This window comes from Aspergillus melleus (assembly GCF_016097325.1).
Source record: "Aspergillus melleus strain CBS 546.65 chromosome Unknown contig7, whole genome shotgun sequence".
Classification (NCBI taxonomy): Eukaryota; Fungi; Ascomycota; class Eurotiomycetes; order Eurotiales; family Aspergillaceae; genus Aspergillus; species Aspergillus melleus.
Window position 1 is genome coordinate 176,608 of NW_025763376.1, and position 15,439 is coordinate 192,046.

Genomic DNA, 15,439 nt, shown 5'->3' on the forward strand with positions numbered 1-15,439 from the left:
TTGCAAATTTTTTCCCTTTTTTTCCTTCCTTTTTTGACTTTATTAGCGGCTTTTTGTATATCCTGTGGTCATGGATATTACGCTGGCCCTTCTATAATCACCATGCTAAGCGAAGTATACATCGCGTCAACCCCAATCTACCAATTCTAGGAGAATCACAGCGTACAGACGTCTCCCCACTGGTTCTAAACCCAGGCAATAATGGGGTGACTCAAACAGCCGTGCCCATCTATGGAGCGGGACACCGTAGCCCTTGACATCACCGGAACGCGGGCAATGCCTAGATCGGAGGAGCAGACGACGAGTTTTCTTCCGCACTCGTTTTGGAGGGGCAGAGTGGACGCTACGGTGGACGCTAAGGCAAACTGCCGACCATACTTGGCCAGGTTTTGCCACCGCAGACCCACTCCGCTTGCGGCGAGTTCGTGGCTTCGGACTTGGTCTGGATTCGGCTTCTTCTCGATGCCTTCCTTGACAGTTAATTAATCAACATTGCCCTGAGTAGAAAACTTATTACATGTTATACTATGTTATTCTAAAAAGGCCAGTCCTGCAATGGCTCCTGCAATTGATCGACTAAGTTCCTCTTGCCTCCTCGAGAGAAATGGTACTCGCAAGCGATAGATGGGCCTCGGCAATTTCTCTACTAGTGTTGCCACTGAACGGAGCCAACCTGTGAATAGCCTCGATCTGGCTCGTCCTGGCTTAAACGAGAGAGCAGAATCATCAGGATACCTGCTGCACCGGACTCATCCCTAAATAACTCTCAATCTGCATTATAATGACTGATCTAATGTTGCTGGGTTGCTTTCCATTAAATATGTTGAATTGTATTAGACAGGATTAGAGCCAACATATTCTTCCTCCATACATGTTCAAAGTTCGGACTACCGAAAAGGGCTTTGTTTGCGGCTTCTGCTAAGCTGCTTGTTAAAATATCATCCGAGTCAACGGCTATCAGCATCCACAATATGTCATCGAACCGACAGTTCTATACATCGGAATGCTCCCGACAACGCCAACATGCGGAGTAAAGCACATCCTCGACTGCCAGAAGTGGAAATACATACTGACCCGGAACATTTTAGAAGCCTGTTTTGTGGGCTCTCCTGAATTGGGAGCCCGTTGACGCGAAGATATATTTTATAGTCGTTGCTGGACCCTGGGAACATATACCTATACATACGGTGTATATATAATCTCTCACTATCCTTCGCTTGACTGCTTGTACTGCCTACCAGGAATTCTTTTCCTCTTCTGGTATAGACCATTAAATATCACATCACCAGAATAGAACCATAGTCTGTGCTTGTATAAAGCAACGTCGATCTCCGATATTTGGGGTCCTGCTACTCCGTAGACCAATACTGCTGGGGCACGTCCAGATGATTCATGGTTGACGATGACACAATAAGATGCAAGGTAGTCAGTAAATGAGCGCATACATTCCTCATCTTATCATCAGGGAGAGGAGCTTGAGAAGTAAGGGGCGTATCGTCACGCGGAGCTAATATGAGGGCCACATATCGGAGTATTTTTAGGTCGATCCTCGGCTTTGATTAAGGTCGGTAGGCGTAAGATAACAGTGCTACTGCAGATAGGTTTTTCTGTCTCTTCCATGCATTATTATTTCAGGAATTAATATGACTCTACACCGTAGTCAATGGCTGTTTCAACTGCTTTGAAGTAAGTTTCGCATAAACAGTGGAACCCGTCGGCTAACAATAAACAAAGACAAGTAACCAGGAAGTAGGGAGGGCCTCCAGGCTGCATTGCAAAACGGTGTAACACAAGGATGAGAAAGAATATACGAGGGATTTTTCCTAAGCAATAGCATTAACATTTTTCTTAGTGATGGCTGTGGCGACTGAACAGACCATCGCATTCGCCAAGTGATGGATCGAAAATCAAGTATATTAGCAATTTAGCACCCTAAAACCGTCGTAGTGGGACCACCCCCCGGGCTCGCTGCAGCAGCACCAAACTGATCGCCCTGCAGCAAATCTCGACATGGTCGCGTTGCCCCCTCCATTGCTCCAGGCGCATGTGAGCTGCGTGATTTACCCCCGGCAAGTCTCCGTAAATGCTTCGACCTTCACCTGCCATTGTCCCGTTGGTCCCTTTTTTCCCCTCTCGGTCACGCGAAGTTTCTTTGATCATCGCTCAATGGAGCTCTATCAGTCTCTTATCTAGCCAGTTACACGACGCGTCTCGCTCCCTCCCCCGGAGATGATGCCTTGACCATCTCAGACCATTCGATTGGGAATCTCAACAGATCGTCGATATCGCTAGTTTCCCATCATGCTGGCCTCCCTGCTTCGCCCCAAAAAACGTCGAGTCTACGCCGAACGCTCGCCATTCTCGTCGCCGTACACCCCGCGACAGTCGCCATGGCCATTTCACCAGCGCGATCCCGAAGCCGAGGGAAGATACAATGGAGATGACAGAAGGACATATGAAGAATCGGAGGATGTTGAGGGTCGCGATGAAGATGAAGAAACCGAGGCAGAGGAGGACGGTCCTCTCGAAACCACGCCTCTCCTGCCCATCTTTTCAGCCTCTCACTTAGGTATGGTTATGGTTGCACACTTGTGAAAGCGGGATCGTCCGATGATTGGAATGAGATAAGCTGATTGCCATCCCCAGACACCCTCCCTGTTTATGATGTCACACATGCCATTCGATCGCTGATTATCTCTCGCTGCGAAACTACACTGTCTTGGGATCAATTGCGCTCGCCTCAAATCTCTCAATTTCTCGTCAAGCCTATCCAGCAAAATATTAGGGCCTATCACTTCTCCCGGGCTACCTTGTACGCCCTGATGACAAACTGTCTGCAGTTCACCAAAGAGATTCAGCTTAATCCGGGAAACAGTGGCACGAGCCAAACTCGGGCTATCGTGAGCGAGCTCCTAGCGATCAAGTTGCTCAGGGAGTACGACACGAGAGAGCTGATCGATGCTTTATCATATGAATTCTACCCTCTACAAGGTCTCACTTCGACTGGTACGGAAAGCTCCCATCGGGCTCCTGGCTGGCAGGCCTCCCAAGCCAGCAAGCGGCAAGCTGGAGCTGCCCGGATCTCTTGTCTCGAGATAGCCATCCGTGCCCAAGCCAAACGACTGCTGTCGCATCCGCTGGTGGTGCAGCAACTGGAAGCGATATGGGCAGGAACTGTGGTCTTCCACTCCGCGGCCGACCATCTTCATCGATCGTCGGCTCAAGTCCGTCCTAGTGGCGCAACAACGCGCAACAACGGAACAATACAGAACAACGTTGCTTCCATCACCTTCGCCACCCAGTCAAGTCCCAAAGGGTCGGAATTGCGACGTTCGGTGACGCTTTATGACCCTAGAGATGCGTCTTTGTTTAAGCTCTCCAGATTGAGGGTACCTCGGTACAGACAGTTCCTTTCGACCTTGTCTTTCGCTGTGCTGTTAGTTTTGTTCCTTGCCGTGCTGCAAGAACGCCGTGTGGAGATTACCGCTCTAGAAGTTCTCTTCTGGTTCTGGAGTGCAGGATTCCTGCTGGATGAAGTCGTCGGCTTCAACGAGCAGGGATTCAGCTTGTACCTGATGAGCTTCTGGAACCTGTTCGACTTGGGAATCCTGTTCCTCTTATTTTGCTACTACTGTTTACGTCTATATGGTGTCTTTCTGCCGTACACCCGCGCACCTGCAGTAGCAAATCAGGCGTACGACATCCTGGCAGCAAATGCGGTGCTTTTATTCCCTCGGCTCTTCTCGATTTTAGATCACTATCGTTACTTCTCTCAGCTGCTCATCGCGTTCAGAATAATGGCTTCTGACCTTGTCGCTGTGTTCTTCTTGGTCATTGTTGCCTGCAGCGGCTTCTTCGTGGCTTTCACCCTGTCTTTCGGCAGCGGCGAGGTTCATTCTCCGGGATCTGTTGCGTATGCTTTGTTTCAGATGCTCATGGGCTTTACTCCAACTGCTTGGAGTCTCTGGGAGGAATATAACGTTCTGGGCAAGATGATCTTGACCATATTTCTCTTCATTTGTCATTTCGTCGTTGTCACCATTCTCATTACTGTCCTTACCAACTCCTTCATGGGCATCGTGCAAAATGCCAACCAAGAACACCAGTTCCTCTTTGCCGTGAATACCATCTCCATGGTCAAGTCGGATGCCCTTTTCTCCTACGTGGCACCGGCGAATATTATCGCCTGGGTGATTGCGCCCTTGCGCTATTTGATGCCATTCCGAGACTTCGTGCGGATTAATCGCACGATCATCAAACTCACCCATCTGCCCATCCTCTTTACCATCTGCTTCTACGAGAAGGTCATTCTAAGTTCCAAAGTCTTTGACTCGACAGACCTTGTCGATCCGCACGCCTCTGAAGGTCGTGAGCGCTCTCGGCCTCCCCGTCAAGGTCGCTTCAGGGCTTTTAGTTCCCAGGCCGCTCGACTTGTGCGAGAACCATCCGTTGCAACTTACCAGAAGGATCGTGCTTTAGACGAAGTATTCCGGCGGGTATCGTACGATGGGACCGGTCGACGGCCTGCCAGGCGCTACGACCAAAGGACCAGCACCAATCTTGTCAACAATTGGATGCAAGACATGGGCTCGGAGCCGGTCAACCCGCCCGACGAGCAAGATTCCGATGAAGTGAGCCGACTTGAAAGAACGCCTCGAAAGTTTCAGCATCCGTTCAAGAGGAGGCTCACTCGGAGTTTGCGCGATTTTACAGAGTCCAACCGATCCGCCGTATCGAACCCTGAAGAGCACGCTGGGCAAGCAGTATCTTCACCTGCTACGCCCCGCTTTACCCGAGAATTCTTGACTCCTAACAGAAAGAGACAGCTCTCACGGCATACTGGCATGGAAGGTGATGACGAGCTCACCAGCGACGATAACGGCTGGGTGGATGAACAGCAATCCAATGATGATCATACAGTATCTCAGGATAATGATTCACGAACCGAGGGGGTCAGTCCTGGTAAGACAACGCCCAAGTTCTACAGCTCCCGACCGTCCACGGCACGCATGAAGTCACACAAGACCAGCCCGAATCGACGCGCTAGACATCATACCCGGAACTATTCGGTCGCCACTATTTTGTACAACCCCGTGAGCAATGACGGAGAGGCCAGTGTCTCATCGATCCCTGTCAGACCTAGGGCTGAGACCCCGAACGGCGAGGTCGCGGCCGTTTCAAACTCTGTTGATCGGTGGACCCCGAGGCGACATAGCATGGACACCGGAAGAAGTCGAATCGCTACCATGGCCCGGTCCAACCCCATGTCCGTTCCCGACTTCGGCAGTGTCTTGGTTCCCAACGCTGAGCGGAGACAGCGCCATCGACCATCTATCTTGGATGGCTTGGGATCGGACCTGGGTGACAACAAGGCGATTGCGAACGGTTTCGTGGGAGGGGTGCCTTCAAGTCTGACGACACAAATGGTCTATGCAACCGGCGGTATCCGTCGAGCTGAGAGTTCCAACAGCAGCCAGGACTTGCTCAGCAAGCTCGTGCTCGCTCGCATGAACAATATTGAAGAAGGGTTCCGCGAAGTGATCAAGGAAGTCAAAGACCTTCGACGCGAAGGGACCAGCCGAAGCCAAAGTCGACCGGACGAGCTGCGATCCAACCAACGAGAGAAAAAGAAGCGGGCGGACAAGAAGGATGTCAAGAAGAAGCCCAATGGTTCTCGTGGTGGCAGCAATATGAGCACTGATGAAAAGTCAGAAATGCCATCTGGAGAGTCGCAGCAACACGATACACAATCCGGCCTGGAGGAGTGATTATCAGTTTTCCCCTTTTTTATCTTGACGGTGCAAGTGCCTGATTATGTATGTTGTATCTTTCTTGTTGTCTTCATTGCGTTTCCTATGTTGTTGCACATAAAACATTTGGGTGGCTGTTTCATGGATACAGTTCGCTATTGATACCCTCGATGTTTGTCAAAGACAGGTTGTTTTCGAGATTTAGTTTGGGCCAATTAATTAGTATTATCTTTATAATGAAGCATCGGACACATCACAATCGTTGCAGATCTTCAATTATTTGCATGGCTTACGTGTCATGTGATCACCTTGTAGGAACCTGGAAGCTCTTTCTGACGTTCGACTCGATCCCTCTTCCATTCACCCCCAGCCATAAGCATATCCCTTCAAATCGAGCTGCGAAGTGACTGTCCATTGCGATCTCCATTCTTCAAGACAGCGAAATCACGTGCACTAATCCGGGGTTCTTGGCGCGCCGACGTCACGGAGCCCGATCATCACCTCCGAGAAGTCAGCCAGACCAACTCTACAACAAACATCTTCTAACCCACCAAGCCGGCAATCCTCCCATCATTGCCAACATGGCCTCCTCATCGAAACCCCCGAGCTTTCTGCTCTAGTACGACGAACCCCCAATCCCTCACCTCCCTCCAACACTCAAAGCTAACCCATCCTCAACCCAGCTCTTGTATAGCCCACCGAACAACCATCCTGGCCGAACATTCCGCCCCAGGCTCCTCCAGCACGTCCGCCTCATCCCTCGCCTCGATCATCCTTCCCAAGATCAACCACGACAAGTCCCAGAAGCTCACCTTCACCCATGAACGCCTCTTCGTGCACTACATCGCCGACTCCCCGACCGGCTCGTCCGCGGAGGAGTCATCATCCAGCACGGAGCCCAACTCCTACGCACCCCTCAGCTACATCGTCGTGGCCACCGCCGAACAAGGCCGGCGTATCCCCTTTGCCTTCCTCCTCGAAATGAAGCGCAAGTTCCTATCCACCTACCCGCCGTCCAGCGCCGACTTCGCCTCCCTCCCCGCCTACGGCTGCGCGGCGTTCAACACCGAACTGCGCGCCCTACTCCAAACCTACAACACAGCGCCGCCGGCTGACTCGCTGGCGTCGGCGCGCAAGGAAATCGATAGCGTGAGGGACATCATGACGGAGAATATCGAGCGGGTGTTGGAGCGCGGTGAGCGCATTGATCTGCTCGTGGATAAGACGGATCGGTTGGGTGGGAGTGCGCATGATTTCCGGATGCGGAGCCGTGGTCTGCGCAGGCGGATGTGGTGGAAGAATATCAAGTTGATGGTGTTGTTGGCGGTGGTGGTTGTTTTTCTGCTGTATTTGTTTATCGGCATGGGGTGTGGATTGCCGGCTTGGGGGAAGTGTGTCGGACATAGCGAGTGAGGAGGACGAGGGCTGGCTGTTGAGCTCAGAGATACCGAATTACTCTGTCTATCTGTCTATGGACTCTGGGCTGTTGGTCTGGTTGCTATGGTTCATATTTTGATGTTTTATTAGCATTGGTCGCTTGATGATCTCATCTCTTCTGTCTTTATTATTTTCTACTTCGGTCTAATGGTCGGCTTTTTTTTTGTCGTTTCACTTCACGTCGAGCGCCACTCGTTTGTTATGATATCACTCGGAGGGTTTATCTTATTGATTTAGTTGCTTTCTATTGAAGATCGAAACTTGATTAGTTGATCGCCTACGGAAAACACCAATAGTTGTGAATAAGAGAAGTGACTTTGTTATAGGTTGCTACCAATTATTCGGGACACAAGCCGTAGCACATGTACAACACCAGACCTTCCAGAAGCAACTAAGCATACTGCTAAAGATTTCCACCCCAATACCATGAACAGGGGAGAAGAATATCCGCATGAGAAAAAGAAACTTATATTCGCACTACCTAAACCTAACTAACCCGACCAAACACCACATCTCTACGTACGCACCACATACACCCGAAAACAACGATAAATAACAAGCAGAAAGGAGAGAATGTATCTCACTCTCAAACCCACAGCTTCCTTGCGTTAGCATCAGTGCGGGTCTGCAAGCGAGGGCAGAGATTGGTCTAACTTATAACCGAACCTGCGAATCCTTCTGCGCCAGTCGTTTACCTCTTCAACCATGGGGGTGTGATTGACGAGGAGATATTGTGGCGGGGTATGGAACGTTTTATTTGGGGGTAGGGGAGGGGAGGATGTGAATTGCTGCGTGGAGGAATTGGGGTTGTTAGTTGGGATGAGGTGTTGCCAGCATGCAGGGTGATTTCCCGTATCCAAAGTCTGTCATGAACTCCTGGGACATCGGACCCAGACATGGTTCGAGTTCGCAACATGAAGCGAACTGCAACATCCACGTCGAGGAGCATCGATGGGAGTATCATCCAAGCTTGTTCAAGCTTCAGGTTGTGGTGACCTGGTTGTTCAGAGTCCCCAGAATGAATGTCGAGTGAGCTCTGGCTGTTATGCTTTGCGCATATCCTCGACACTTTGCACGAGCTTTGGACAGTGATGAGGCCATCGTTAGCTGCTGAAGACAGTATTCGCCAGACGATCTCTGTCAAGACCCATGTCTTCGTGCAGTGAACGCCTGTAGCTCGAGGGAAGACGAAGGAAGAAAAGAAGGCCGGTTAGCGCAAAGAACGAACCGGACATTGTGCGTCACATGACCGTACTAGTACACCATTGTCCATGATTGGTTGAAACGTAATCTGCCACAGACCCACAGAGCCGTGTCTGACCGCCTGGCAGAGAAGCTGCCAAGCGCCGCGTTCTGCCCATCGACAGGGGACATGGTGAAATAGGGAAGGCGGTAGGGAACTGATCCGGTTTGGCGCATCAAAGATCGTCCTTTCGCGATGGACATCGCGAGTCATTACCCGCATTCACACGGTGTTCTCAGGAACAAGTGACTCAACGTGACTTCATCCTTGCATCTATGTGTTGATCTGCCTATGAGGATCTCTGTTCATCATATTTCGCTCGAATATGCCCAATGGATAATAATCAAGGACTACAACTCCGCCGCGCAAAATGTCGGAACACGATTATTACTGGCTTCAAAGCTTCCTGCAGTCGGGTGACTATCAGAATCCTTTGAGATATGATGATCCCCCAATACCATCCTTTCATGGACTCCCTGGGCTCAATGACAATCCGCCTCTACCGTCTCAGCAATCCTCTCAGTTCTATGACCCTCCGATGCCATCTACCCAAAGAATGCCTACCGTCGAAGTCAACCCATCTCTACCGTCTCGTTCCTCTCAGTTCTATGTATCTCCGTATGCCTCACAAGCTCGGAGTCAACCTCAACCTCAACCTCAATCTCAGTCCCAATCTCAGCCTCAACCGAGGGCCCAACCTTCACTTCACTCTCAGCCTCCCACCCATTCGCAGACGTATCCTCAACCGCCGCCTCACTCTTTAGTACAACCTCAGAACTATGTGACACCAAGCAATATCATGCGCTCGATTCCTCCCAGCTCAGCTCCTCCGTCGCGTTTGTTCGCCATGGCTCGACCACCATACACAACACCAGGCCAGGCCCAAAACTCGGCTCCATTAAACTCCAACCCTCCGCAGCATGCGCCTCCTCCGAGCCAGCCCCCGAATCATGATAGCCACGATGCCAAAAGACGCCGCGTTACCGACGAGAGTTTCTCTGCCGCCAGAATGTACAAACAACCTACCGGTCAAGTCCCAAAACCGCCTCCCAGTCAAGGCTCAAATCCCGGGGGTACGCCAGGTTTTGGAATGCTTGCCTCATACAACTACTCTCCTAGAGATCCTACGAGCAAGCTGGGCATTAAAAACCGGTCAGACATCGCAGAGCCCATGAAACTGGCCGATGCTGCGGAGAAAGAGACGTACGATCCCTCGACGATTGCAAGAGATGTTTTGATTGCTGTTGGACGTCACCCGACCGAGAATTGCTTAAATCACCATTTGCTCCGCCTGCGCGATGTATTCCCCCTCCTTGGTATCTCGTCGGATTTGGAAACCTTTCGTTGGGACTTGGTAGACCAGGCGGCAGAGCGCGCGACTGCTGCACGTGACCCTGTCCAAATCCACGCGCCCGTGCCCGCGCCCGCACCAAATTTCGGCGTGGTTCCGCCTGCCGCTCCACCAGCAGTAGTGCCGCCTGTCAACAAACCCACCGCCCAGCAACTGCCACCACCACCCAGACAAGTGCTTGGGACACCTGCTCAGCAGCAACCCCAGCACCTTGCAAAAAACTATCAGCTTCCTCCTCAGGTCCAGATTAAGCATACCCCACCCCCACCACAATCGCTTTCCCGTACACCGCAGCAGACCCCACAGCCTCCCCCGCCGAAGCCTCAGACAACACCCAAATCACAACCAAAGGCTCCGTCGCAGTCGCCGGCCAAATCAGTCACTCCAACTGTGCAAATACCGTCGGTGAAGATGATCGGGAAGAGGCCTCCTGGCAGACCACCGGGCCGTCCGCCTGGAAGCACCAACAAGGTCCAGAAGGTTCAGGTGGCTGTCCCTCCCCCAAAGGTCAATTACCCGGTCTATGCGTGCGATTGGGAGGACTGCAAGGCTAGGCTGCACAACCTCGAGATGCTGAAGAAACACATCTACAAAAATCATGTCACATACAGCATTTCTTGCTCGTGGAAGAACTGCGACCTGGAGCAGACCATGCCGGCTGCCGCGCTCTACAAGCACATCAAAAAACAGCACATTGACCCCATTGCTTGGAAATTGGGCGATGGGCCGTCAGTACCTGGAACGGGTGAGAAAGCATCTAGATGACTTGCTTTTCAATTGCGTCATATCATTTCGTTTTTTCTTTAAAGGAGAGTAATTGTTAATGATGGTTTTGAATTACCCATGTCACAGGCGATACTAGCGCGACTGCTAGTCCGGGACCTTTTACCCTTCCGTCCTCTAATCGACCTCAAGGCCAAGATTCCCTCATATTTCCAGCCAGTTACAGCTCCATTCGCGCATTCAATCGGGTTCACGGCAAGAACACCCAGCACGAGAAGGCGCGTGAAATCTTGAAAGCTGTGCAAAGACTCAAAGGTCAGATTGGCGTTGGCTTGGACCCGGGTGGATGTCAGCTGGCGACACCCGCCAGAAACGAAAGACTTAGTAATGACGAAGAATATTATGAAGTGGTATCTGGTGGATAAGGATGTGAAGGGAGGGGGGTATTCTGCATTTTGTGAACGAAGACGTTGGGGTTTTGTTCTCGACCTTGTCTACACCGTACATTGCATTGGGCCGGAGTGCTTCGAGGAATTGGCGTTCGGAGGACATCAAGCGAACATTTGTTCTGTTATCTTTCTTTCTGGCTTTTTGCCTTTCAAATTCTGTACTCTTACTGTACCTCAGGTCGCGTCCGGCTAGATCGTGGTTCTGTCAAAAGACGATTGATTATTTGGTAGTCCGTGATTAAGGGACATAATGGAATTGTCATCCAGTATCATACACCACCTGTGTCTCGTGCAAACCCACCAATCCAGGAATTATAAAAGCAGGGGGTATCCATCCATATCAACGCTGGTAACTAATCTTCACCTATTCACTTCTCACACCTGCAGAAGTCAACCGTAAGCCAGTGATCCAGACTGATTGCATTGTAATGTATTGCGCCCATGTCAACCAATCAAACCGACCAACTAGCCCATCAATTGATTCCTTCTTCCTCATACACTCCACAGCGAACTCATACACAAGCGCCCAATGAATCCGTTTATTTCCCACTCGCCACGCCACCCTCTGTCGAAGCCGACGACCCAGCCGCCGCAGCAGCCCCCGTCACTTTCTTGCCCTTCTCTGCGCCCGCATCAAGAGCGTCGTCTTTAGAATTGACCTCGAGGAAATGGTACAGTACGATCATCATCATGGCGCAGGAGCCGAGGAACACGGCGAGACGGTGGAGATCGTCGTCGGAGATCATGTTGGATGGTTATGGTTCGAGGGAGGATGTGTGGAATTGGATTAAGATTAGGACGCGGGAGCGGAAAGAGAAGGCGACTGCGATGTTCGTTCGTATCAATGGAAAGGATGGATGGATCGGAGTATCGTGATGAGCTATCCAGTAGACCGGAGATATCGGTAGCAAGCAGAGTAGCGTGGATAGAGATCGGAAGATGATAACTGAACGGAGAAGCCACGTTAGCTCCTCCTCGTCACGTCACGAGCGGGTAGCTAGCTTGGGGGTGGGAATCAACTTACATTTGGAATCGCAGATAGTAATGAAAAGTTCAGATATGAGTTCCTTCAACGCCTCAGGACCAGGAGGGTAGGATGGAACGAGCGTAGATGGTTGTAGTGGGTAGACGATGCGCAATCGTAAACTACGGCGGAGATGCGGCCAGAATAGTGACACCTAAGGCGGAAACCCGACGGTCGACACCTGAGGCAGAATATCAAGGCTCAATCGGGCGTATCGCAGGTCGCCACAACGGTCGAAACTTAATTTCTACACCGAGTCATGACATTTTCCACTTCTTTCTTGTGGTTCGTTCATGTCAGGACTCGGTGTGACAGTTGGTGGTTTTCTCGCTTCCTATGGGAAGGATTGGTCTTGGTCTTGGTATTGGGTGGATATGCTGGGAACGGTCATGAACGGGCGAAGACGAGAGATTGATGCATCGGGCATCAATTGTAGGGAAGATCCTTGTAATAACTGCTGGTGTATTTCTTTTTCCGGTCAAAGATTGTGAATTGGCTGCATCTTGTTGTTCTACAGGTTACTTGGCAATACACCGTAGGAGCCCGGGGGGATTTGATTATTTTTGCTGGGCCAATTGAGTGAAAGCTTTTCTAGAAAATAGCTCGCGCGAATAAGAGAGAAGGATAACTGCGAGTTTGGTTCCTCCATGCAGATGTGCTGTCAGAGCGTTGGTCTCACAACGGCTTCAAGATCGATAGCGTAACAATCCAGATGAATCGCCTTTCTTGGCTCCACTTTGACAGGCTAACGGACCGTCCGGTGGATCCGCTGGTTGGTCTTTTTTTCTCTGGACTCATCAGCGTCAAGAGTCAAAACTCAACGGTTATCCTGTTATGAAGGAGGAACACTGCATAGTGAGGACTGAGTACTTAGGAGTTACTACCAAATTGGGTCGTGGTTAGAAAATGATTAGATAAGCGGCCTGCGGGGAGACACCTGAGGATCCAGGCAAATACTGTGCTGCAGATCGACTGGGATCGACTTCTTCGTCCTTCTTCTCTCTTTTCTTTTTCCTTCCCTCGTCACTCCTTCCACCCTGCTGGGCTGTCTGTGCTCCCGACTTTGCTTTCTTTCTTTCTTTCTTTTTTTTTTTTTTTTCCCTTCCTCTCCTTCTGGCCCGTGACGCTCCACCAATCTCCCCGCCTCGCCCACACCCGACGCCAATCTCGATCAATCTACCCACTTCCTGCACAGTTACTGACTGTCCTTTTTTAAAAATCGCTCCCCCCCCTCTTCTTAATTTTCCCTTCCTCCGTGTTTCAGTCTCAGTTTATTTCAACGGATATATGGGTGGCCTGGTCCAAATTCGAACAATTCATCGTCTCAATTAGTCCGTCAAGATGAACGAGCCATTCAACCCCCCCACGAATGTAAACGCAACCGCCGTCCCTAAAGGCGCTGGCCCTTCGCTCTTGGCCTGCCTGACTTGCCGACACAAACACCTGAAGTGCGATGGCAAGACCCCCATCTGCGGCCGTTGCCTGGCCACCAGCTCTGAATGCCAATACACCCCTTCTCGTCGCGGTTATAAGGGTCCCTCGAAGAAACGCCGCGCCAACCCGTCCTCCCCCGACCAGCTGGCTGCAGACCTCGCCTTCGACCCCCAAAACGTTGGCTTGATCAACGTCCCTACCGACTGGAGTCTCCAGGCCAGCTTACAATACATGCCGCCGCCTCCTACGACCCTGCCTTCGACCTCCTCCGGCAGCCCTCTGTTAACCACCATCACCTCCGAATCGTCGCAACCTGCCCGATTAGACCCTCTCACGCCCGACTCGTCATCCGCCATTGGCAATGATGGCTACCTCATCGATATCTATTACACCTTCTTCCATCCTTCACACCCAATCCTTCCGCCTCTGCGTCTGTTCCAGAAATTCTACATCCCGCCCTTCCTCGAGCATGTGATCAAGTTCGTCGGCTCTCATTTTACCCAGGCCACCTCCAGTGAGCCGTATCGACCTACTGTGAAGACGTCGGTCATGGAACAAGACGGCACCATCGAAAAGTTGCAGGCGCTGGTGATCCTGGCTATCGTGCTTCATTCGCGCAATGAACGAGGCGAGGCCGGAGAATGTCTCGCCATGGCGGTTGACCTCGCCTTTGAGCTGGGATTGCACACCGAAAGCTATGCGGCCAGAATGGGCGAAGGGGATCCGGTCCGGGAGGAGAGCTTGAGACGGACGTGGTGGGAGCTGTTCATCATCGAGGGCATGCTGACCGCCCTGGGCGTCCAGCAGACCTTCCGCACGAGCCTAGTGCCCCCGGAGGTGCCGCTGCCCTGTGAGGAGCGCATCTACCAAGATGGTTTGACCCCGCCCCCGCCGCCGACAATCGCGCAGTTCGACGACCGGGTCTTCGCTGACGAGGAGCGGGACTTCTCGTCCTTCACCTACCGTCTGGAGGCCGTCCGCATTCTCGGCCGGGTGGTGGCCATCCAAGATATGGTCGAGGGCCAGCAGGACCACGTCGAAGCCATCGACGCACGCATCACCAGTTGGTTCCACCACCTGCCCGAAACCAAGGCCGAACTGCTGCGGTCGGACGGCACGGTCGACGAGATGATGTTCCAGGCGATGATGATCGTCAACGGCGCCGCCATCTACCTCCACTTCCCGCGCTCCGACCTGCTCTCGTCGCCCGCCGTCGCCGCGGAGGTCATCTGCGGCCACACCGGGCCGTGCAGTATCCCAGCCTTCTCGCACCACGCGCACGCCATGAAGGCCGTCAAGGCCTCCAGCGAAATCTCCTCCCTGGCGTCGATCCGCATGCCCGTCTTCAAGCATACCCCATTCTTCATCTGTGCCCTTGTCATGAGCTCCATCGTGCAGCTGGCTGCCTGCTCCGTCAAGGCCGGACAGATGCCCGACCCCAGTCGGGACCGACTTACGCTGACCATTGGCGTTTTCAAAACGCTCGGCCGCACCTGGGCCATCTCGCAGACCATCATGCGGCAGATCAAGGCTGTGGCTCGCGACGTCATGGATCTCGGCTTACGTCCGACTATCGACCAGATCGACTTGACGACTGTTCTTGACAATAACGGTCGATTCTGGATGTCTTAGAGTGAAAAAGAAAGAGAGAAAGCGATATATATTTTCAATACAAGCGAGCAAGCAAGAATCGAACAAACCAATCGATATAAAAATTTTGCATATTGTCATGAAAGAAAAATCATAGCATCCTGATATATATTCATGGGTGGAACTACTAGTTGTTTGGATTCCACCTTTTTTGGCTTTTTGTGTTTGTTTTCAGTGCATTGTCTATTTACTATATCTAAATCCTGTTGATATGTTATGATCTGTTATGTCATGGCCAATATCCAACGGATCAATACTGATGTTGATGTTCATGATGACGGTGGTATTTATTGATGTTGATATCAAATACTTGCTTATTCAAAACTATAATGATACCCTTGTCCATCCGCATCTTGATTTCTGGGATGAAAATTTCTG

At 51.5% G+C, this 15,439-nt stretch overlaps 5 protein-coding genes across 5 annotated transcripts; 4 read left to right on the plus strand and 1 right to left on the minus strand.

The window, feature by feature from the left end:
• The first annotated feature begins 1,970 nt into the window (after window positions 1–1,970).
• LDX57_011028 (ion transporter) lies at window positions 1,971–6,015 on the plus strand. Its single transcript, XM_046092774.1, has one exon. The coding sequence runs from the start codon at window positions 2,823–2,825 to the stop codon at window positions 5,766–5,768; it is 2,946 nt and encodes a 981-aa protein (XP_045948752.1). The 5' UTR covers window positions 1,971–2,822; the 3' UTR covers window positions 5,769–6,015.
• Window positions 6,016–6,331: 316 nt separating this feature from the next.
• LDX57_011029 (synaptobrevin family protein) lies at window positions 6,332–7,163 on the plus strand (the record flags this gene model as incomplete). The annotated part of the gene is made up of 2 exons (XM_046092775.1): window positions 6,332–6,369; window positions 6,434–7,163. 2 exons carry the CDS (start codon window positions 6,332–6,334, stop codon window positions 7,161–7,163), a joined length of 768 nt encoding a protein of 255 aa, XP_045948753.1.
• Window positions 7,164–8,800: 1,637 nt separating this feature from the next.
• Window positions 8,801–10,929, plus strand: LDX57_011030 (putative C2H2 finger domain protein; the record flags this gene model as incomplete). The annotated part of the gene is made up of 2 exons (XM_046092776.1): window positions 8,801–10,526; window positions 10,634–10,929. 2 exons carry the CDS (start codon window positions 8,801–8,803, stop codon window positions 10,927–10,929), a joined length of 2,022 nt encoding a protein of 673 aa, XP_045948754.1.
• Window positions 10,930–11,492: 563 nt separating this feature from the next.
• On the minus strand, window positions 11,493–11,699 carry LDX57_011031 (dolichyl-diphosphooligosaccharide--protein glycosyltransferase subunit 4; the record flags this gene model as incomplete). The annotated part of the gene is made up of 1 exon (XM_046092777.1): window positions 11,493–11,699. One exon carries the CDS (start codon window positions 11,697–11,699, stop codon window positions 11,493–11,495), a length of 207 nt encoding a protein of 68 aa, XP_045948755.1.
• Window positions 11,700–13,318: 1,619 nt separating this feature from the next.
• LDX57_011032 (Zn(II)2Cys6 transcription factor) lies at window positions 13,319–15,043 on the plus strand (the record flags this gene model as incomplete). The annotated part of the gene is made up of 1 exon (XM_046092778.1): window positions 13,319–15,043. One exon carries the CDS (start codon window positions 13,319–13,321, stop codon window positions 15,041–15,043), a length of 1,725 nt encoding a protein of 574 aa, XP_045948756.1.
• Window positions 15,044–15,439: the final 396 nt, after the last annotated feature.